Source organism: Acanthopagrus latus, chromosome 7 (assembly GCF_904848185.1).
Source record: "Acanthopagrus latus isolate v.2019 chromosome 7, fAcaLat1.1, whole genome shotgun sequence".
NCBI classification, from domain to species: domain Eukaryota; kingdom Metazoa; phylum Chordata; class Actinopteri; order Spariformes; family Sparidae; genus Acanthopagrus; species Acanthopagrus latus.
In genome coordinates, this window is record NC_051045.1 from 13,711,300 (window position 1) to 13,736,160 (window position 24,861).

Genomic DNA, 24,861 nt, shown 5'->3' on the forward strand with positions numbered 1-24,861 from the left:
AATGTTTTGCTTCATATTTCCTGTCCTCGTTTTTCCCGCCAGTTTTCCCCGTCACCTGTTGCCCATCAGCTAATTAGTCCTCAGTGTATTTATTTTCTTGTCTGTCTCCCTTTCACTTGTCAGAACGTTACACTCTTCAAGTCTTAGCTCGCTTGCCAGTGTTTTCTCTGTTATCCAATTTACAATTAAAGTGACTGCGAGGAACTTTGAGATTTTGTTGATTCTAGTGACCCCTTTTGACAAAAGCCGTACAAGATCAGCGCCTGCTGTTGTGACAAGCTTTGCTAGCGCGTGTTGACGGCACATGCATTTTTTTGAAAGCAAGTGACAGAGACAGCACAGGATGGATCACGATAATATATTTATATATGTGATCGGACCCGAGTACAGGTATCAATAATAACTACATAAAAAGAGCAATCTTTTTGCTGATGGTCTCGTTTGCAGTTTGTGAGACTGTTTCATAAACATTTAAAAGTTCCCCGGAGTCACTTTAAGATCTGTTTGCGACCTTGCTTTGTTTTTGAGGATTTCCTTCCTGCACCGCTGGATTTATTTGCTAGTATTGGACTGCCTTCTTGGTTTTGACTCATGTCTACCTTTCAGTAAGCCTTTTCACTTTGATTTCAGAGTAAATAAATCATCACACTGCATCAAGCCTTGCCTCAGATTTGCATTTGAGTCCTTCCTTTGTATCCAATACTTAAATCAGAACTCATGACGACAACTATCACTACTACTACTACTACTACTAACAACAACAATAATAACAATAATGATGAAATAATAATAATCATCAATAAATCATCAATCATCATCATCATCGTCATCATCATATTAGTAGTAGTAGTAGTAGTAGTAAGAAGAAGAAAACAAAGATGAAGTCATGAAGAAAATGTTTACAAAATCATGAAGGACAGACTAAAGCACCTGTGAGATACCCTAACCCTAACCCTAACCCCCATAAACCCTAACCCTAACCCTCTAGGTTAAAGTAAAACATTGTAATGCAAGAGTGCTACACAGATTCATGTGCCTGTGCAGTGTGTGCTGCAGGGGGGCGATTGTGATGGTCACTCTGCTGGTGCTTGCGTCCTGTCTTCGGGCCTGCAGACCTAATGGGAGGTTAATCATCAGCATTGGACACACCTGCGCCTGGTGCGCCTCATGCATATAAAACCAGAGCAGCAGCCAGTCTTTTGGCAGAACTACATGAGTTTGCACTGTGGCTTCTGGGTTAGTGTTGCAGAACAACAGTCATACAGCCAGTCTTCACTCTTTTGTTGTAAACACATCACTTTGTTGTTGTGCTTACCTGTGTGTCTTCTAGTTTTTGTGCCAGTTTACGAGCAGGATGTGACAGTGATTTACTATCTTATAAAAATGAAATAATAAAGTCAAAAAGTAATGCATGGATAAACATTTATGTGTATTTAAATGTGGAATGCTCATTAAATATTACAACATAAATGGTAAGCTATGATAAAGTTTCAACTTTCACCTGATGTTCTCTTCTTAATATAAGCAAACAATTTTATTTTCATCGGTCAGCCGAGTCAGTACATTTACAGGATGTATAAGTCTTTCAGTATTTAAATTAATTAGCAGAAGTTGTTCTTTTTCAGTCTTTTAAGGTCTTGGATTATAATACATTATTTTGTCTGTCTAAACTTTATTCAAACCCAGAGAAGTGTCCTTGGACTTCAAGGTGAGATGCAAAATTTTAAAAAGAAACTTGTTCAGCTAAATGTTATCTAAAAGGATCCACAAGTAATTCTAAATCTGTGGGGTTTTATTTACAACCCTGCACCTTTGGGCCCCCCTGCCCTGCACACTTTAGATGTTTCCCTGCCCCAGCAACACCTGACTCAAATGATCAACCTGTCATCAAGCTCTGCTGAACCCTGAAAATGGACCCATTCATTTGAATCAGGTGTGTTGGATCAGGCCGAAACATAAAACATGCAGGGCTGGGGGGCCCAAAGGTTCAGGATTGTAAAAATATTGTTAAATATTACCATGAGCTTTGGTTTCAAAGTTGTACTCAGTTTAAGTTCAGCAGTTTAACAAGATTATTGAACATATCTGAGTGACAGGGAGGAATAAGCTTCAACTAACAGTTTTTGAGAAGACACATACCTTCGTTACATCTGTGGAATAACTTTAAAGCTGCAGCCAGGAGATCGTTAGCTCACTTAGCATTAAAGATTGAAAACAGTCATGCTCTGTCCAAAGGTTAGGCTGGAAAAATCTCCCAGCAGTCTTTCTAAATCTTAATGCTTACCACCTTTATATCTTGTTTGTTTAATTCATACAGAAACAAAAAAAATAATAAAACCACAAACTGTCATTTGTTTGTCCATTTTTTAAATTTACAAACAAGTTAAGCTAAATAATAGCTGGCTGTAAATTCATATTAGGCATACAGAAGCGTAAACACAATGTGACGTTATCTGATCTAATGATGGATGAGCTTAAATACGATCAGACTTCTTTTGCAACAGTTGGAGTCGCCCCCTGCAGGCCACTGGAAGGACGGCAGGTCTGAGGCAATGCCGTGCTGGCTTCACTTTTCAGAGCACATCTTTCAGGCACATTTCCCAAAGCCTCAAAGCTACTTAGGTAAAGTCTTAAAAGGATGAAAACGCAATAAGACTAAATGATGTTTGTTCATTTCTAAGGTCATTTAGAAGACCGGTGGTCTTAAGCTGGTGGACTCAGTGGGGATGATTTTACACTTCTCTCTGTTACCGTTAAATAAACCTATTTACCCAACTGATCCTCCAACGTTTTATCAGTGAAGCCCAAAGTAGTTTGTTTTCTCGAGGCGGCGCAAGAGGATTTCAAATTTTTAATGTCAGCGTAGTGTCTTCAGCTAATAATTACAGAGGGCAGTTGACCATGAAATTCAACCCACCTTGTTATTCAGTGACATTTGAATTATTGGAAACGCTCACAGACTCATTGGTTGAAAAGGCCAGTCTGTGTGTGTGTGTGTGTGTGTGTGTGTGTGTGTGTGTGTGTGTGTGTGTGTGTGTGTGTGTGTGTGTGTGTTCCATTCTTGTGACAGCCGGTCTGAGTTTAAGGGGTGGGGGATGTTTTTTTCACAGGCTGAGGTCATTTTGGCCATTCTGTGTTTTATCAAGAGGCCGGTTTACGGTCAGGGACTTAATTGAGCCAACGCATCTAAGGAGAGCTGTACAAGGGCACAGAGGCATAAACAAGAGTGTGTGTGCGTGTGTGTGTGTGTGTGTGTGTGTGTGCTCATGTGAATTTATGTAGCCGTGTCTAAATAACAATCACTGGCAATTTGTTATTTTCAAACAACAGTCTATAAAGTGATTTCCAGGGGAGTAATACAGTGTGTGTGCAGAAGTATTACTTATACATATTCTGCACATGTATATCCATTACAAGAATGAGATAGCCAGTGTGTGTGTGTGTGTGTGTGTGTGTGTGTGTGTGTGTGTGTGTGTGTGTAGCTGGTTACCGTGACCCTAATGATATTCCAGCGGATGGTATGTATTGGAAGGATACGATCCCTGTTGACTCAATTAGGGATGCATCTTGTTCGGCAATGCATTGAATAATGTGGGAACAGAGACATTGACACCGCCCAGGTCTGAATATAAATGACAGTGCACAAGGCAAATTATTCTCCTCCAGATTCTGAGCTGTAGCATTGATGGCTGTATCACATATTTCAGATTTGATTTACACGATTCAGTAAAGCACTGAAAACGTCACACCGGATCAGCTGGTATCCATCAGAATAACATGAGCTAGCCCGGTACAAGATGAGCACAAGCCACCTCATCCAAAGGAATTGCATGGACTGTACAGACACATGGGCGCAGTTTTGAACTTAAAGGTTGGGGGGGTTCAGAAAAACTGCATGTTGAGGAAAGTTTCAATGTGAATAACAGAAACTTTGTTTGCACGAAAATGAATAATCCGGATAACAGCAGGATCATCATCATCCCAACGAGTATGTCCAATGATTTCGCGAAAAACTGACAGCAAACAGGACTCAGATCCCAGCTATTAGAGTTCCTCCATAGATGACTCTTTAAAAATACATGATCGCTTGCCCAATACCGATTCCCATCCGCTTCAAGACATTCGAACCGGTGAAAGATCTAGAAGCTAAAACCAAAACTTCTGCACTATACAGTAATTCTACAGTTACAGTGTGCTTAAAAGGCAGAGGACTGTCCAGAGATTTAATTACAATACACCCTACACCTGCTTCTCCTCAGTGCAGACAGTGATTTGCTCTGAGATCTTTTCCACTGGAGCCTTTTCTTTCTTGATTGGCTTCGCTTTCACAAGTAAACTTACATGTGGAGATGAATGCCAGACTCTGTAGACACCCAGGCCGACAGGGAGGAATGCAAACAGAAAATATCTTGGGTTGGAGATATACTATGGCTCAGACTCTGCTGCCGGAGAAATACGGCAGAATATCATTTTATAACCTTTTTTATTGTAGCTTTCTGTCGGGGGTGAATAAGTATTGTCAGGTTCGGTGTGGTTCATGCCCTCCATTAACATGTTTTATGCATACTGTATAGTATCACTTTGAAAGGTAGTGCCTCTAGAATCTAGAGATCTAATAAAACCCCAGAGGTCTTTATTGGATTCACATCGGATCCGGTCATTCTAGGAACAAATATACTCAGTTGAACCGAGCCGCAAGTGTCAGGTCGGTGTCGCTGCACGTCATAATCACCGCAGGAGCAAACATTTTTCAAAATTTAGTGGCATATTCTGAATATTTGTGCTATAATAGGACAATTATGCTTTGGAATTTTGCTTCACAGACATTTAATTGGTTCGAAAATTATAGTCATGTGTGTCTCTCCCAGCTGACTATGGCATGTGTTATTGCTGGAGGAGGTGGTGAAAATAGGTCTTTTAATTCTACTCGTTCTTCAAGCATTAAGAAATTAATTTACTTTCTATGACTGAACACTCATTAGGACATTATTACCAAATTTCTGCTCTTTTCAGTTGTAGCTGCTTGTTAATCGATACCAGTGTTTGTTCTTACCCTCTTATCTGTACAGGTTGACCACATTTTGGATCAGTTAATCATCCGTGGAGGTGTTTGGATCCAGTCTCTCATCTATGCAGCTTAGTTTATGAACATTGGGATCAAATACATTTTTCCGCTGGTCCTTTTTTGGTCAAACGTTTTGGAGCTGTGAAGACTCTACAGGACTGACGGCAGTCCACAGGTCAGGAGGGTCACAAACATTTGATGTGAAGAGACTGCTAACTCAACTTTCAGTTCCAAAATGGTCTGAATCTTAAGGAGCTCGTCTTGCTGAATGCATTTGAAAAGATTCTAAATGACTTGGAAGAAATGGGCTGTGGATGTTTTGAATGTTGACGGATGTTTTATGTCTCAGCAATTTGTTACCTGTCATCTTTATCTCTCGTTATACGTTTGTTTTATGTCTGGAACTGTGCAACCTCGGGCACTTTCACTTCCCTCAGATAACATAAATAACAAAATTTTAGTTAGTTTTTGCATTACATTGCCTGAACCAGTGATATAATTTGCTTTAACGCCATGATATCCTCATTGCAATGTCCAGCTCCTCCAGCTCTGGTCAGCAAGTCAACATTACATTGTCAACATCTGACGATGGAGGTCACCCCTGTGGATCGCTGTTGCAGTCAGGGTGATAAGGAATAAGGATAAATGCCAATGCGAAAAGTTGATAATATCAACTTTGAGTTCACAAGTTGTTTCAGCTGCCACCAAGTGGCCAAAATAAAAATAAAAATGCAATGTTTTTTTTATTTATTTATTTATTTATTTATTTATTTATTTATTTATCTTTTAAATCAATAACTGCAGGTTTAATTAAAGACAGGCATCTTTAAGTCAGCCCTACTGGGCTGATGTCTCCTGAGGATAACTCAGCTGGCAGCGGTTGTGTTTGATGTGTGGGAGTAATGTCTGAGCTACACACACTGGTTGGATATCCATTTGTTTTCTTCCCCCCAGTGGAGAGGAAACCCTTTTGTCAATGGGTGCTGACTGATGACAGAGGAGTGGAATCTTTCTTTCTTTTTTCTTTTTGTCTTTTACGTGACTGAGTGACAAACTCAGTTCGTGCGCATATCGTTGTGAGTCCTCGTCGAGGTTTTTCCCAGAACTGCGCAGAGAGAGAGAGAGAGAGAGAGAGAGAGAGAGAGAGAGAGAGAGCGAGAGAGCGCTCCTCCTCCTTCTCCTCCTCCGTCTCTCCTCCACCACTCATCCCGAAAAGCCAACCCGAGACGGTCTGTCCTCGTCGGAGTCCTCTCCTCGTCTCCCCCCCTTCCTTCAACATAATGGGAACTGGATCCAAACAGCAGCGGTTCGTCCGTCTCCGGCACTTTTCCGTCTCCACCTCAGCGGGAGTGTTTGTCTAACGTGGCTCTCCCTCTTCGTTAAATAACTTCTTCATCCTCTTCCTCTTCTTCTTCTTCTTCTTTCTTGGTATTATTTTTTTTGTGTGTGTGTGTGTGTGTGTCAATAATCCAAAACCGGCGACTTGTCCCTAAACTGCTCTGGAAGAAGGTCGTGTCGCTTTTGGATGGAGGATTTAGAATCGGTGAGTTGTTGTGTTTTGTGTGAGCTGTGTTTTTACCAACCTGTTCGGGGGGGAAGAAATGATTTCGCTTTTTTCTTTTCTTTTCTTTTCTTTTTTCTGCTGATTCCGTGGTTGAGGATGAGTGGGCCAGTCTGTCAGAATATCTCAGAATATATCAGATATGTCCCTTTCAGAATCGGGTCACAGGCATCCATATTCAGTCGTGGGTCGATCCTGAATGATCCTGAACTACTTTGATTAATTCGAGGTTAAGATGCAGATTCATCTGTGGGGTTTGTCTAGCTGGAGCTCAACAGGTTTGTCTGCATCTCTCGCCCTCTCTCTCTCTCTCACTCTCTCTCTCTCTCTCACACACACACACACACACACACACACACACACACAGGAACACCAGCCTTGTAAATGTTTCTGTTTATAGAAAAGACAAACCTACAGATGTCCCTCTACATGATGCAGCTGCTCTGCTGTGCACTGTGGTCCTGAGGAGGATGCTTCTTAAACTGTAACTCGATAGAGAGGATGTGAGAAATACAGCCTTAAAGTAATTAGAGGGAAGATGATGCTTAGAGGAAATTGCAGCGTGTCCCCGTAATCACATTAAAGCTCACCCCATCAAATATAAGTTATTTTATTTTGCGCTGTAAAGATTTCCTCGCCCTGAGTGTGATGTTAAATTCTATTTTGCATTAAGGATACCTTTTTTTAAACCGCCTTGCCGGGATTCATCCCTTACTCGGTTATTTCCTCGCAAGATCTGCTTCTTTGCCGTCCTTTTCGCTCTCTGACACGTCTGTGTCGTCCGTTTATCGCGTTCTCTCTGTCGGTTGGTTTCACTCTTTCCTCACTCACCTTCCTGCTCTTCCCTTTTTTAGATGGTGAATGAGCTGAAGTCAAGCTGGTTGTGAAGGTGCTGGACTTGTTCCCCCCTACGCCCAAAGCCGGACACAGCATGGCGGCGGGAGTAGCGGCATGGCTTCCCTTTGCCAGGGCGGCAGCCATTGGCTGGATGCCCGTGGCCAATCTGCCCATGCCAGTGGCGCCCACTGAGAAGAACAAGCGGCAGGATGAGCTAATCATTCTTAATGTCAGCGGACGGCGCTTCCAGACCTGGAGGAACACCCTGGACCGCTATCCAGACACTCTGCTGGGGAGCTCAGAGAAAGAGTTCTTCTTCAACGAGGAGACCAAAGAGTACTTCTTCGACCGGGACCCTGACGTGTTCCGCAGCGTTCTCAACTTCTACCGCACAGGCAAGCTCCACTACCCACGCTACGAGTGCATCTCCTCCTATGACGAGGAGCTGGCTTTCTTCGGCATCGTCCCAGAGATCATCGGCGACTGCTGCTACGAAGAGTACAAAGATCGGAAGAGGGAGAATGCAGAGCGCCTGATGGACGACCAGGAAGACAACAAGGACGCAAAGCTGCCCAACATGACCTTCAGGGAGACCATGTGGCGGGCTTTCGAGAACCCCCACACCTCCACCATGGCCCTCGTGTTCTACTACGTCACCGGCTTCTTCATTGCTGTCTCCGTCATCACCAACGTGGTGGAGACGGTGCCCTGTGGCTCGTCACCAAACATGAAGGAGGTTCCGTGTGGCGAGCGCTACACCGTGGCCTTTTTCTGCATGGACACGGCCTGCGTCATGATCTTCACCGTGGAGTACCTGATGCGCCTGTTCGCTGCGCCCAGCCGCTACCGCTTCATGAGATCCGTCATGAGCATCATCGATGTGGTGGCAATCTTGCCCTACTACATTGGCCTGGTGATGACTGACAACGAGGACGTGAGCGGCGCCTTCGTGACGCTCCGCGTTTTCCGCGTGTTCCGTATCTTTAAGTTCTCCCGTCACTCGCAGGGCCTGCGTATCCTCGGCTACACGCTGAAGAGCTGTGCCTCGGAGCTGGGCTTCCTGCTCTTCTCCCTCACTATGGCCATAATTATCTTTGCTACCGTCATGTTCTACGCAGAGAAGGGTTCAAGCTCCAGCAAATTCACCAGCATCCCAGCCTCCTTCTGGTACACCATCGTTACTATGACAACGCTCGGGTAAGAGCAGAGCAGACACCTCTTTTATCTGGTTGCAAGTGCTCTGTGTGTGTGTGTGTGTGTGTGTGTGTGTGTGTGTGAGCGGATATCTGCCTCTCTGTGTGACGTGTGTACATGTGTGTTTGCAGTTGGGTCTGTTTGCGTGCAAGCAAATGTTTGATTGTGATTTTACTTGAAATACGCGTCTGACTCCGTTGCCCGTAAAAACCCGCAAGTGCCTCACAAGTCGCCACCGACCTTTCAGAGATTGTACGCTGCAAACTTTCCGCACAGTGATGAGAGGCTACAGAGGATATGCACTCTTCTCTGCACTGTGACCGCTGTGTTTTTACAACCGGCTGTATTCTTCTCGAGGGGGAAGCAGCCATCAAGGAGTCCAGTTCCAGTAATGGCTGTGCCACGCTGCATGCCCTTTATACATCACCAATAATAAAGAGAGAGAGAGACAGATATGGGAAATTGCCGAGAAAAGGGAAAACTCGAAAGTGAAGCAGAAACATTAGATAGGAAATGGAGAATCGTAGATTACACCATTACCTTCCCCTGCTACTTGCCCTGTGGTTAGTGCCGATGCTTTTCCCCATTCAGAAAGAACTGAAACAGTGACTTTGCATTTCAAGAGCCCTCCTCCTCCTCCTCCTCCTCCACTCGCTCTTTGTTAGTTACACTAGTTGCTGGCCTTGAAAATTAAGTGCCTCTTGGTACAAAGGCGTTGATGCAGAATATTAAAACGCTCTTAGTTCTGAGAGGAGAGTGAGTGGTTCGGTTATATTTGCAAACAGGCAGGCGTAATTATTGTGATTAACGCGCAACTTTAAAAGGGATGGAACGTTGTTATTGTGCGCTGAATGCCTAATTGACCTGACGTTTTGTTTGCCGTTACAAGGTCATGAATGGGCCTTGTGGAGCATTTTGATGCGCTCACCACTACCAACCTGTTTCCTTTTCATGTCATCACATATTTCCACAAGTTGTGTTATGATAGTGAGGGGAGGTACACATGTATCATTAATTTAACACTTCGTGCGCACACACACACACTAAGGGTTCACACACTCAGGGGTTCTGTGATGCGGCACTATTAGGCCTAATGGTAATGTGCTTCATGAGCGTCCCCTGTTGTGGATGTGTGAGTCAGGCTGAGAGGCTGACAAATTGCAGCATCCTGCTAAATGTCAGAGTCATGGAGGCCATAAATGGCTCTGAGCTCATTGCCGTGACACACTTGGCAGCCTGTTATCGCGTCCTGCCATTCACAACCTGCTCGAAAGATCTGGTGTTGAGCAGATGTTTGATTGCGGACCGGTTCTCTGGCCCGTGGCGTTCTCTGCTTGATCACGCAAGTCTCTCGCACAGTACCTGTCTCTTCCCACTGGAGTGAGACCTGAGATGCTAAACCTTATCTCCTGTTGCTTCTACAGTAGGAGTGTGGGAGAGTGTGTGAGTGTGTCTGTGTGTGTTAAGGGGGTGGGGGATAGTTGTTGAGCTTGGCCTCATCAATAAAGCAGGGGCCAGAAGTGGGTGTCAGAGTGACTAATGATGTGGCCCACTGCATCTGCTGACTAATGTAAACCTGCCTGACATTCTGGTCTCTGCTCGCGGTTTACGTCATAAACACACACGCACAGATGATATCTGAGGCATAAGGCAAACATTTCTGTGTGTTTGCATTTGTGAGCATGTTCAAAGATCTTGCATGTGGGTTTTTTTCTTGAGTGGGCGGGAGTCGGTTCAGATTCGCAGGCAACGTCTTTGTCGGGAGTTTCTCCACTCTTTCCCCCAAATACCCTGCATCTGAGTGTGTGGAAAAGCATCTAGAGTCTCCTCGATGCAGCGATTTTATACTCATCTGGCCAGATAAGATGAAAGCCAGCTCCCACAGACGATGTTTTCCTCGACTTCTTGTTGTCTAGGTGCCTCGGGGCTTAGTGTTCTGCTGTCGATGCTGTGTTCTGCTTTGTTCTCCTCGTGGAGATACTCGAATCATCTGCACTCTCATGTTTAATTTGCTGCTAACTTGTGAACGTTTGCCCTGGTATCTGCGCTGCACTCGGAGTGTGTGTGTGTGTGTTTTGATTTTTTTAGTTTGTGTGTGCATGTCAGATGTCGCATTTTCATGTGTGTATTCGTTGGCTTTAAGGCTAACGGCAACATGGGTGTCCTACATGTGCCACAACCCTGCTAGTTTGCTCACAGTGGCTTTTCTGAGTGTTTTGTTGATCTGACGAAATTAATCCGGCCTCAGTCAAAATCTGTAATCCCCCTACAACAATGCTGGGTGGAATACCAGGTGAATAGCTTTTTGAAGTTCAACTCTCCTGCAGAGTCTGGCCTTGTGAGACACAACCAGACATCTAGTTATTGCATCTGACTTCTTGGTTGTATCAAAAGCGGATTAAAAGGTAGACAGAACTGCACGGGACATATTTTTGGGGGAATAAACTGGCTTTGGTACAAACAAGATAACAGTCTGAAATCCCCCCCCCAAAAAAAAACAGCACACCCTAAAGGCAGCGCTGCTCCTCATGACCAACCGGACAAAAAAGCGATTTAACCACCCATGCAAGTTAAAAAAGCCACCAACCAACACTGCAATCCTCAGAGCCCTGTGCTCACTCTATAGCAGAGCTAAACAGCTTAGCTTAAATCCTGCAAATGAGGGGCAGGCAGGCAGTCAGGCACACAGTGGTGGGGCTTTAGCTAAATCAGAGACATTTAGGCGATAGGACCTGTGAGGGATTTTGTTCCCCAGGTTGTTAAACAAATTGATTTTGACCTTTTGAGCGATAATAACTTCGAGCATTTGTCATATTTAGTTGAACCTGTATTTTAAACAGTATCCTGGCAGGGGAAGAGCAAGAGATGTTTTTTTGTTGTTTGTTTTGTGTGTGTGTGTGTGTGTGTGAGAGAGAGACTCTGCAACTGCAACAGTGAACAAAAGCTTTTCATTACAGGTCCATATAGACTTCATGTTGCAGAATTCTCATTTGCATTGTGAAAGAGACATCATAAGCTAATGGAAGCAGACTTGATTCAATTGTCCCATCTTGCTCCCAAGCAGCCAAGTTTCTAATGATCGCCAACAAGACCTTTTGTCTTTTTTTGTTTTTATCTCATTTACTCATAATGATCTGTTCAGGGAATTTGGTGTTTTTTGTTTAGCACTTTAGCTTTAATGGCTCGCTTTTTGTTCATAGTAAAATATATTGTCAAAGCTAAACCTCTTAACGCAGGAGCAGAAGTTTTTTCCTCCTTTAAATTCCTCTGTGCTGAATGTCAAGCTGACTTTTATCAAATGAAGGTGGACTTGTAAAAGTGTGCCATAAAGATGCCCACTTCTGTTTTTCATCTCTGGAGCAGCTCACCCCAAAAACCTCTCTATTGTTACCCAGACAGAGTAAAAAGGCGGCATCAAGGTTTATAGAACTTCACTGCCATCAGCCTGCTGCTGCTGTCACTCAAAGGGGCTGCTATATAATGAGGCTATTGTGACTGATTGAGGAAATAACGCTAGCAACACTGAAGTTCATGTATATGCCGCTATTAGCTGTGTTAGCTTTTAGAATAAACCCTACAAAGTCTGAGTGGCTCGTATTTGTTCAGTTGACCAATTAGAGCTTTAGGCAGAATAATTTCCCTGCATCGCTGACTAGCTAGAGAGCTATCTGCCATTTAAATGGTAAAGGGTATGAGTTAAAAAGTCAGTTTCTGTCCTAGCAAAGAGTTTTTTTTAAATAAGCATTCAAGATCTGCATAATGTATCATGTACATTGATGGTAAAATGGCTGTTTTTTTCTTGCAGATCTTTTCACCAAACTAGTCTATTCAGAACGCCATCTCGCCATTATTACGACCAAAACTTGTATTTGATGTCATGCAGTCATTTTACCATGCTGTAACAGACAAGTAACACAAGTAAACAGTGTATATTCATTCAAGCAATACAAAACAATTCTCTTAGAATGCAATCTATTGTGTGACAAAACATAGCCGCCGCTCCCTACGCTTCTTGTCATCGTTGCGGACTCATTAGGCTGTGTTGCATGCATAACTATTGACGAGGGCTGGAGAGTTCTGGTTGCGTTGTAGTCATTAGCATAGCCGTCGAGTGTTTGTGATTAATATCCTTATCAAAGAGCAGCTTCTTTTGATCACTGCTCCTCTGAGATCAATGCGCTGCTCTCTGTCTCCCCGAGGGTCATACAGGACCTTTCACACACACCGTGGTGCTGCATGTGCATGTTGATGATGTGCTGTACTTTAAGTGTACGTCCCTGATTGTGTACATCAGCGTCTTCAAAATGTGCACGTGTTAACACCTTCTTTCACAACTCCTTGTCAGCCAGCTCAGATTTATAGAGCCTTTATTTTGGAGCCAACAGCTTGTGAAAGACGATGATCAATGCAGATGAGCTAATATTGATTTGGGCAGTAGTAAGAAATGTGGCAGCCATTGTTAGCGCTACTAATTAGAATTACCGATGAGAGTATGACTGAAAGATAGCACCTAAATGTGATGCCAGTGACCCCTTATCTTGGATTTATGAGAGCAGTTAAGGATGTAATTTGTCCATGGTGATTTAGGTCCAGTCTGTTCATGACCTTTTCCTTTAGTGAGGTCAGGATCAGTGCCGAGCTGACCTGCACTCACATCAATTAAGGCGTATTTGAAGTTTGCATAATGATATGAGATCATGAGTGCCCGACACGCCTACAGTACTGCAGTGGGGTTGGAGCGTGAATGATTCATGGGTCTATCATGGCCACCGCGAATTCAACATGTAAGAAGAGATGTGAGATTAGAGCACTCGGGGTTCTCGTTAATTAGAAGCCATGTAATGAAATCTATGTTGAAATGCAAATCATCTCTGCTGTGTGTACAGTCAGAGCGCTCCAGTGCATACACACTGAACCAAATGTGTGTGTGTGTATATATATATATATATATATATATATATATATATATATATATATATATATATATATATATATATATATATATATATATATATATATATATATATATATATATATATATATATATATATATATATATATATATATATATATATGTCTCCTTCAATATCCCCAAATTTCTCATTAAATCAAGATTAATTATTCGTGAAATACTAAGAGTTATTATCAGGGGTTTTCAAGGGGATTTACTCGTAAAATTGATATATGGAGATTTTCCAGACAACATTTATGTTTACATTTGGCAGACACCCTTATCCAAAGCGCCTTACATTACTCTTCAGTATTCATCATTTAGACAACATCATCGGCTCGAGTTAAGGCAGACTTGTAGAAGCAGTAAGATCATCCAAGTAATTTGCCGCACTCAATGATATGTGCTGTTCTGACCATCTTAAACATGCTTTCTAGCATAGCAAAACATTTCAGTTTGAACACCACCTAGTAGCCAGTCGTGCTGCTGTAAAATCTTAAAATCTTGGACAACAACTGTTACGCTGTGTTGTGGGACGAATCTAGAGCAGCGAAAACTACTACTACTACTTACTTTACAACATTATGTAAAACAAAGCATTGAGTGTATTGAGTTGGTACTTTCCCAAACATTGTTCTCACATGGAGAATCCCTGATTTTATTCAAGACAGCACTTTCATTTGGTTGCCTGTCCCTATAACTTCTGGGTTAACATCAAGTGGCACTCCGGACAGTTACAGAGAAAGTTGGCAAACGTGACTCAATGTGATTAGTGATCTGATCTGTGAATATATGAATTCTGCCTGAGATTACATTAGATAGATTTTAAAATGAAGACAACAAATCCCATGATTCCACACTTCTTCACAGCATCATCAAACTATGTCTTTAGTTTTTGTTGTTTTGATTGAGGGACCCCGAGCGGCAGCAGCAGTGTAAATGCAACTCACACCAAAAATGCCAGTTCCTACACAATGTTGTTTTAGTAACGGTTGAAAATGGAGCCTAGAACAGCTACATTGTATACTGAACAATCATTTTTAGCACAGGAGATATACACAGGGGCCTACATAGAAAAAGAGCACAGTGAATTGTAATGGACATAAAGTCATGGGTCAATAATGTCACTTCCTAATGATATTTATTGCCAGAAGCTTTTTTTGTGGTCTGTAAACTGGCACAGTCATGTTTTTTTCCCCCTTAACCTTTTTGTTTGTTGTCTTCCTTCTGTCTTTTTTTGGAATAGCAAACGGCCAATAAAAGCGAGGGTACAATAGGCATTTGGCAGGAGTCCAGCTGAGTCTACAAACTCTAAATAACAGCTAAGAGACTGGAAAGGCTTTGTAACTTAATTTTAATATATCAGGGCTGGTCATGAATTATGGATTAATTACTTCTCCATACCCACACTGACAGCGGTGGGCGGAAACTAACAACACAATATAACACAAGTCCAAATTCATAATAATTTGAATGGACTTAACAGATTATGCTCCCATTTCTCTTATTCATGAGGAGAATAAAAAGCCACATTTGTCTACGATATTGTTGTCCTCGCTCAAAGGCAAGAAAATGAAGGCTTAGCGATTGTGAGTGTATTAAAAAGGCATTAGCGCACCTAAAGTCACCTTTGGCCTTTAGGTGATTTCTATACAACACTGACCTCCAGCTGAACTCTGTTATGGTGATGCCCTCACACACATACGCACAAAAGCATGTATCAGTGGACCTCAACTTTGACCTCCCAGGTGTTATTCTCCCTCCATTTGTCTGTCCTCCTCTACGTCAGTCTCCCTTCAGCATGGAAAGAGAGATACTCTGCTCCACGCCACTGCCTCTCACCCAGCCCCCTGACCTCTATTCTCATTTCTACAGCAACCATAGAAAAACACCAGGAAGGAGGTCACAAAATAGAAAAAAGTCAGTCCATTTTCACCCCTCACACTGTGGCTTCTTCTTCTCACTTTGTGTCTCAGGAGGGGCCTTTGTGATGGTCAGATGGTCAGCCAGTCAGTCAGTTTTCTGTTTCCTGAACACTGAAGTTTTGACCGCATTAATAATATTTGGTAAAATTTGGTTTTGTCTCCAGATGGCAAATCATTTTGACTTCATTACCAATAGGCAAAAAATGTCCTCGTCCAAGACTTAAGTAAGCGCAGCCAACACTAATTAATTACTGGCTGTGAGATTTTTGGTGCTTATGCTTAATAGTGGTGGACAATATGGATGCAATCTTCCACCACATTTCATGTGATAGCATGATTTACTTTATTTTTTTCATTGGAACTGTGGTTGAGAAAACATAAAACAAATTTCTCTTTCTTCGCTTCTGTTGCTAGAACTTTCAAATAAGTCCCAAAACACTTGGCCTAAAGGACTTGGAAAAGACAACAGCAACATGTTCTTGATATTATGATAAAATACAAACCCATATTGAAGTTTTTTGTTTCACAATATTCACATTTTCTGGATTTGTATTAATTTCCCTGCTCCAACATAGTATGCCAAGAGCATTCAGCTCAAAACCCAACCCAGGCCAAGTCTGACAATGAAGATCTCCATTAGCAGGATCTGAGAATACCGTAGTTCTTTCATCCATCTTTACAGTTTTTGTTTTCTGGTATGTTGTAATTAGAGGGCGACTAATGGGTGATAGCCACCAATACCTGTCGCTGTTGAAAAATTAGCTTTGAACATATTTGAAACTGGATAATTGTTGAACTGAAGATCCAAATAATACATCCCTTAATTGATAAATAAATGTGGGAGTAGATTCATTTTTGAGCTGTTTACTTCCCTCAGCGTCACTTTTTCCAGTTGACATTAAGTCCATGTAACCCCACGTGATCGGTGGAGGCTGCGCTGCCATCTGCTACTATCGAGCCAAGTTCCAACAGTACAGGTCAGGGTCCTATAGGTGCCGATGAATCGGTCGACTCATAGTTGTAATGGCTGTTAAAGACGAAAAAGGGCTGCTTGCTTCTCTTCGGCTCCTTCTCCCACATTCACTACCCCTGACCTTTCTCCGCTTCTTTTTCCTATTTTCTTCTGAACTGCTGTGCATCCTGAGGCTGTGTGTGTGTGTGTGTGTCTGTTTGTGTGTGGCATGTTTACGCTGTGTTTAGAGTCTTTGTGTCCAACTGTGAAAGCATATGTTTTCATGTTTAGAAGAGTCCGTCTTGTAACTCACTGTACCTTGCTAAAGTAATTACGTGCCTCCACATTTAGTTTCGGCTGCTGATCGTGTGATACTGAGGTTGTTATAAATGGAGAAAAATCACTAAGTAATTTTCCAGGTGTGTGATTTCTAGGTACACGGCAATAACTCAGTTTTCCCTGTTCTGCTCATACCAGTGAATGTAACTTAGAACTGCACTGATTCATGGAAGGGGACCCTGTTTTGATTTTGCCTGGTAGTCAGACACACCAGAGCGCAGCACATGTCCCAAATCTCAACTGTGTGTTTAAATGCTGCACCTGAACGTGAATGTAAAATGATTTGGTAACATTTGTTTAGGGGTTGTTGCTCTAAAGAAAAATCAAATTCAGCATAAGAATGAATGAGACGTATGGTAACAGTATAAAATAACACAAGCCCTAAGAGTCTGGAATCTCTGATGTTGTGCCCACTGGCTTCCTTCCTTAACATGACCATCATTTGTCCTTGAGATCAGCAGCAAATGAAAATGGTCATTTTTTTCAGCAGATGAGAATTGGTCCAGGAATCTCAAAAGAAATCTGCAAACAATCAATAACCTTTTATATTAAGAAGAAGTAAGACGAGATCAAACATGTACAAGGAGCTCTGCCAGCAGCTGGTACCTGCTGCTTGTGTCTTTATGTTTGAGGTCACACAAGTCAATACTGCGCCCCGGTCTGCCATCCAAAATCTGCCAGTGAAATGATTCTTTTCAGCTCTGCTAGATGCTCACTCAGCCTCCCCTGTTTCCTTTGCTGGTATGTATTTTATCATCTTTTCATGCAGAGATCTGGATGGTTGCCCATTTTTTCAAAAGAGATATATCGAGCGCCAAGCCTTTCAAGCTTTTGCATTTACCTGGCCACCTGTCAGCCAAAGGAGGGGGGGTTGGGTTGTTGTGGCCAATGTGACTGTGAAGGGTAATTGACAGGGAGGGTCTTTCAGTGAGGTATTTCAAGCATGTGCTTTATTTTGCCACCCCCTTTTCCATTGTTGACGTGCCACGCATGTAAATGGTGCCCTGCTGCAGGACACAGTGTCCTGACTAACTCCGTCCCAACTAACTGGACAAAAGTGATTGAAGTGATGCTCAAGGTGTTGAATGAAAGACAAAAAAAAGCCAGAGAATGTCAGACATGTGAACATTTCATTATAGAAACTGTCTCTCTCTCACTCTCTGTCACAGCTGATTGCCTTCGGCAACGGCCCTTCCGAGCCCACTGCACTTGTGCCCACTCCTCCAATTCAATTACCAGCAGGCTCTCAGTGAGGAGCCTGAAAATGAGTCAGTGATTATCAGTTTTCAGGGTGTTTAGCAGCATCCTGGACAAGTGATGGCTGCTGCCCGCTGAGTGGCTGTAAAGGCACTCGGTGAAAGCGAGCCCACCACACCAAACCTCATTATCATTTCCTGCAGCGTTCAGACTTTACTTTGTGAAGTGAAGAAGTGGACCGTGGTCTGTGCAAACACATCAAGACTCATGTTTTGCCCTTTTGCCTTTTTTTCCCTAGCTTGGCTACTGCCTCGGCTCTTGTGATGGCGGTGTCAGTTTGTCGTCTGGTTTCCACTCCTAATTCAAACATATCAAGACAACTATTAGATGGACTGATGACTCTTCATCTGTCGCCATCATGAGGTTGTATTTGTCCAATACTTCGGTTTACAACGTAAACAACCAGTAAAATGTATCAGGGATCATGAGGCTTTTTCTGGACCTGTTTATGTATTAATGTTGTGTTCATGTTACATTTGGATATGTTTGCCAGCGTCGACACTCAGTCTTGGACAGAACAAAATAAAACATGTATCAGGCTCTACAGGCCACACAATGTGCCAGATCTGGGCCAGGAAGTTGGGCTTTTTTGGCTTCATGAGCAGCTTTTATAGGAATGACCGGGGGTCCACCACGAGGTCGTCTCCAGATTCCCATTGATCCATGCTGCTGATGTTGGAAATTAGAGCAAAGCATGGCTGTGCCTTAGAACAGCTTTACAGAGCCACTGTACCGCCGCTGTTTACGTGTTTCTCCTGTTGTAAGTTAAATCCTAGAATTGCACTATCCTAAGTCCAAGTCCACTGAAGAACCTTTGTTTCATGTTATCCCCTTTGCTCTCCCCACATGTTTATTCTCTGTTTTTACTGTCACAAGACCAACGAAGGCACAAAAACATAAGTCAAACTAAAGGAGGTCCTGAGAGAGAAAACTGAGAGGAAAACACAAACAAGCTGCTGATTATACACCAGAATCCCACAAAGTAATTACTAGAAGAACAAACATCTGTACCTGACTGCATTTCTAAACAGTGTTTTCATTTTCTCCTGATTAAAAAAAAATAAATAAAAAAGATAAGCTCTGAAGTGCCTGTACCTGTTTCAAGTAGCATAAACACTAAAGTCCTCCCTGGTTTGCTTTCACTCCCGTGCATAAATAAAGGCTGATTTAAGAGGACGATTACACCATCACTTAGTTATGCATTGTCTCGGTAGTTTTATTGGAGTGTCTCTTGATTTAGTTTGGCTGTGAGCAAACACCAGTATGTAAACATTTATGGATTAGACAGCATTGTGTCCACTGGGCAGGCACGCTCATTACCGGGTGGATAATGGGAGCTGAAAGTGAATGTGAGTGATAGTTCTCCATATATGTAGGCCAAGTTATAGAAATAAATCGCCTCTCATTTCCCTGTGGAGAATGTGATAAACGCTGTCTGAATGACTCTGATTAATCTTCTCAGACTCGCAGCCAAGGCTTTTTGAACAGGTAGACGTCATTGTTCCACTTTTTTTTTTTTTGTGCTCTTGCTCTCGCAATGACATACATGCCTTTTCCACTCGGTCTCGCAGGCGCACGCACACACACCCCTCTGTGTGTCAATGGATTTCCGGGCGTACTGTAATTCATATACTGTGTTCTTTGCTGATTACCCAGGGTGACAAAAGCAATTGTTCTGCTACACTAAATCTGTGTGGATTAATGCTTGTCTCTGGAGCTCTTCCCTCTGTGTGTGTGTGTGTGTGTGTGTGTGTGTGTGTGTGTGTGTGTGTGTCGTCCTCTCTTCTCCTCTCTACTCCACCCTGACAGGCCTGATCTCACTGGATTTAATGTTATGACATTTTGATTTTTTGCACTTTATGAAAAAGCATACTCCTCACTTAATGGTTAAACTCGGTGCCGGGTACTGATGTTGTGTTGGAGTCCTCTTTCACTGTACGATATGATTCTCGTGTCATTACATGGACTTGGGGCATGTCCTTCACAAAGCTAGGATCAACTTTTTTTTGATCCAGATGTCTTTCGGGGATTACCCATGCTGAGGGATTAACCCCGCCATGTGCCATCTGACAGCGCCGAGCACTGCGAGGAGCATAAAAGTCAAGTCATGGACTAACACCATTAATAGATTTCGGTAAGCCGTTTTTCCCTTCAAAGGTTGACTGGTGGCAATATTAATTCAATTTCCGAACCCCACTCGTGAGTAGCCGCCTTCCACCTCTCCGCTGTACGAGGAGCGAGGCCACGGTCCGCTGCCGCTCAATACTGAGACTCCTCAAAGGATTTCCACCGGCCTCATTTCACAGGACACAATCTGCATTATGTTTTTAATCTTATTAGCGCTGAATTAACAGCACATCAATGACCTGCTCAAAATGGAGTGCTTATAAATCCAGACGTAGAAGCACTTCTGGGGGGCAAGAGAATCATTGGAGCTATCAGTCTACTACAGATCAAGCTGAATGCACAGGAAGGAAACCAGTTGAGCTATTACAGGGAGACAGTCTATAACCGTAGTATCGTATACATAAACAATAGACTTCAGTCTTACACTTGAGGGACAATTGAACACATGCGCTACGCGAGCAAATTGATTTTTTGTTTCTCTGCAGAGGCCTGTTAGATAGGACATAACCTCAACGTCCAGATGCAGCGTGTAATATAGAGATCTACCCTGGAAAATGTGATGCTGTTCGGTGTGCGTATCGTTTGCAGTGTGAGGAAATCAGAGTCAGAGCATGAAATAACTCAGCTGATGTCTCATTGAAAATCTCATCAGCAAAAGTGTCAATTTAGAAACTCCAGCACCTGATTTTGTCTTTTATTATCCAAGTATATTTTATCCAAGAGCTTATTCATTTTGTACCATAAATCATTTTTACACATAAGCGAGAAGAGATTTAATTTAGTAAGAAAAAGCCCAGATTGCATGTGCGATCCTAAATACAATCTCACTGTATCAGCTCTTTCATCACTTTCCTTTATCTGATTCTCTTTATAACACATAACGCTCCACTGTCTCTGCCTCTCCTCTCTCTTCTCTCTCCACCTACCAAGTAATGTTGATGTTGTAGAAACAAATCGTTAGAGTTCATTGTTTTAACAAAAGCTGAACGTTTCCAAGAAGCCTTTGTAGTGCTTTTTCGTTCTTCAACCTTCCTTGCTATGACTTTGAACTGCCATCGCTGCAGTGTTGCAGGCAGAACGTCCCCTCCAACCAGGCTATATTGCATTTAATTTATCAGTTTGTGCTCTACGCTCAATAGCCTTGGGCATGTGTAGTCACACAGCGGGAGAATCTCATTTCCCAGCATGTTTGAGAGGTGAAAGAGAAAATCATCAGCCATTCATTATTATTACTACAAAAGTCAGTGATTAGGAGGAGATGGATACAGCATTAGGACATATAAAGACCATTCGTCTGATCTGGGCTTCTGTGAAATACACAAACATACCAATACAACATCGACTTAATCACATTTCAGTGGGTTGTCACATTTTCAGAGAGCATTTTTGGTAATGAGAAGGAAAATGCTAAGCAGAGCCGGCGCTGCAGTGAAATTAATATCGAAATTTCCCCGCTGCTGCTCTTGTAGGATGAGAATTAACTGTGTCTTTCTAAAGGGACTCACTGCTGATAACACACAGTAGGGGAAGGCAGTATCCAATGTTTGGTAACTTGAAATTTCCATTAGCTCTAATGGCAGTAATGGCACGTTACTCCAGGCGGATTCTGAAGTAATTTTAAAAGCCTCTGGAGGAAGAGCCTAAAATAAGACATAAATCTAGGTGGTTGCTGTTTCACTGTCACAAGATGATGGCTGCTCTCTGGCGAGTCATTATTCCTTTTAGTTACAGTGTGAGCGTTTAAAGGACGGATCATTATCTTTCTTATGTGTTTTGTTTAACTCAAATATACACTGTAACTTTTAATGCATATCTGGAGAAAGACAGTTGATTGGTGGCTCTTCCTCCCAGGTCGTCACATTCACACTTTCACAGCGAACAAAAAGACTCACTAACATCTGGCTTTTGTCCTCAGTGTGACTGTGAACTCACTCCCGGGTAAACCGACTCTGGGATCGGCTGTAGTGTTAATCGCAACACCCACACGAACACTTTCACATCCATCTCTGTTCAAGCATCATTTGAGCATCATTCAGTCAGTGCTGAGCTCGAAAGGGAGACTGGATTAAAAGATATTAAAAGATTACCGGCGTGGCTTCTATGCCGGTCAGCTGCCTGATCAGTACTGAGCATGTGCGACTCTCAACAGAGCTCAGAAAGACGAAGGAGATGTATCACTCCTTAGCAACTTCTGTTGTTGTCGGCTCTGGCAAAAAAAACTATGCGTCTATTTCAGAATGTTATTAATTAAGACTTCTTAAAACAAGTTTAAAGTCTTCTGGATGTATTCTATCAAGGTACATGATCTCCTGCTGTCTACTGTCCCCTGATTGCCCATCACGTTTGTGACAACAAATGTAAAGCATAAGAAAAACAAAACAGAAAGGCAAACGATATATAGATTTAATATCTGGAGACTTCAAAACAACCTAATGCAAAAATAAAGACCTGAGACTGATTTGAACTTTGCCCATAAAAGCTACAAGCGGCAATTTTCCCCTCATCCCTTATCTTCATACGTCTAAATAGGCTCTCTAAAAGATTTTCCCCAAGGCACACCACAATGAAATAGGATAATACCGTCCATTTAAAAAATAATAACCCCAATAACACCGGTCTGTGAAAAATGGGATTTCGAATAAGCAGCGAGTTTTTATCCATTTGCTGTCGTTCTCCCTGTGCAGATCGCACAGCTGCTTCGAGGTTTGATGGCTCGCTTGTCATTTACTGCAAATCAAAAAATGTTCCAAAGCTGCAGCAGGTGAAATCATTTTGATTTAGGTGAAGTGGTCACACGTCCGTAATGACAATGTCATGGATCTCCAGATGCTCTGTTTTCTTATTACCACTCAACCCCTCGGAAACAGTCCAGGAATGCCCATGAACATTAGATTTATCAGAAACAGAAAAACACAAACCTGTCAAAAAAACAATATCACACTATTTTTTTACTTGACATTTTATACAACTGTATGTCTTCTTTGTCTTTCTACATCCAGTACTGTGCACGCAACACTGAATGAGTTGTCTGCATGACTAAAACACCAGCACCATCCTGGGGGATTTATCTCTGCAATCCAGGTTCCTATCCACTCACATTACCGCTGTGGCTAATCAGTGTTGGACCGTGATGATAGCGGCAGCCTAATGGGTGGATATAGATCAGACCATGGTGATGGATGTTGTGGTCAAGTGCCCTGGACCGTAATGAATGTTTCCAGGCCAGGTGGAGCAGGCTGGCGGCCCTGTGGCTCTGAACGGGGCAACAGCTTTCCAATAGTCGCCCCACTCCCCCCGGCCTGTGCAGATTGCGACCATACACACCCCTAGACACTCATCCCTCGGTGCACGCTCGAGCTCTACCCCATTCACACATGATTTGACGGGCTGCATGTATGCATGAGCCAAATCATCAAGAGAGAGGAGCAATTTAGAGGCTGATAGGGACAGTAGAGCGTCATCGCACAGTTCCAGAAGTGAGGAGACAGTGTTTCTCGCTATACCGTAGGGAAGCTGTGACTTTTAAACAGATGCAGATGAGGCTCGGGCTGCTATAATTAGCAGAGGTTGGATTGTGAATTGCACATTTCAACTTACACTCCTGTGTTACCTGTTTTCCCTCCCTCAGCGTTTCCCAAACAGCTAGAGCGGAACTCGCACCTTCCTGGAAGACTTGTGAATGTTAAATGTCTCGTTTCTTCACGTAGCTGTTCGTAAGTTGCAAACAGAGTGTAAAAGCGGCGAAGAATGAAGTCCAACAACCATCAGAGTAGCAGAGAGAGAGTCTGGACGAAAGGGAGAGAGTTCTTCAGGCCTTAAATTCTCATGGAAGCTAGAGCAGAGGTAGAAAACTGTCTCTGTTCGAGTTTTTCCATTTTCCCTTAGGGCAGCTCATAGTCGAAAATTTGGCCTGTGCTCCAGACTCCAGCCGTGAGGTCATTGATGTGTGTTCTATACAGAAAGCATGCTGGGAAATGGTAACAGATCTGAGCCAGGCCCCATGGACACCAAAGAACGTAGCCAAGTGCTTTTAGAAATTCACAGATGGCCGCTATCGAGGGCTTTACGGTTCCAAATGTGTGTGGAGAGGCGCATGTCAAGGTGCACCTGTGTCTCTGTGTGTGTGCGTGCATACAGGATTTTGTTTAGGTGTGTGCGCTCACATAGATAAAATCAGAGAAGCAGTCTGAATCTGAATCTGCTGCAGATTCTGCAGAAATAATAGTTATTTCATTGGTCGTTATTTGTGAGCGTCAGACTCCAGAGTGCAGATGCTTGTTGGCCGAACAAGTCAACCTGTTTGCAAGCCATCACAAACCATCAAATAGTCTGTGTTTGTGCTACAATATCAGATGAAGTTTGTGTTGCCTCACAGAAATGCTGAATTTTCATCTCTCTTGTTTACATCCTACTCTCTTCTCATAACCAGATTGAGCTAAACAGCTTGTAAATCCTCCCTGTCTTTTCACCTCTGCTTCTTGTCTTCCTCGCTCGCAGGCATTGTTGCTGTGCTCTCAGCTGCTATTTTTAATTTTGTTGGTCATGCCCCCACTGGAGTCGACGCTAAATTAATGAACAAAACAAGGCTGCAGTGATTATATTAGAGGTCTGCAACTCCAACAAGAGCCCAACAAGTCCTGAGGCTGTTGGCAT

The 24,861-nt window shown here is 42.8% G+C and overlaps 1 protein-coding gene across 3 annotated transcripts in view; it reads left to right on the forward strand.

Annotated features, from left to right (window-relative positions):
* Positions 1-5,893: 5,893 nt before the first annotated feature.
* kcnd3 (potassium voltage-gated channel, Shal-related subfamily, member 3) overlaps positions 5,894-24,861 on the forward strand; it is a 105,920-nt gene continuing 86,952 nt past the window's right edge. For 2 of the 3 annotated variants that reach the window (XM_037105481.1, XM_037105482.1), the window contains exons 1-2: positions 5,894-6,608; positions 7,481-8,660. In XM_037105481.1, the coding sequence (XP_036961376.1) occupies positions 7,558-8,660 (1,103 nt within the window). In that variant the 5' untranslated portion in view covers positions 5,894-6,608; positions 7,481-7,557. The remainder of the gene's footprint in view (positions 6,609-7,480; positions 8,661-24,861) is intronic. The other variant, XM_037105480.1, reaches the window with a different exon arrangement.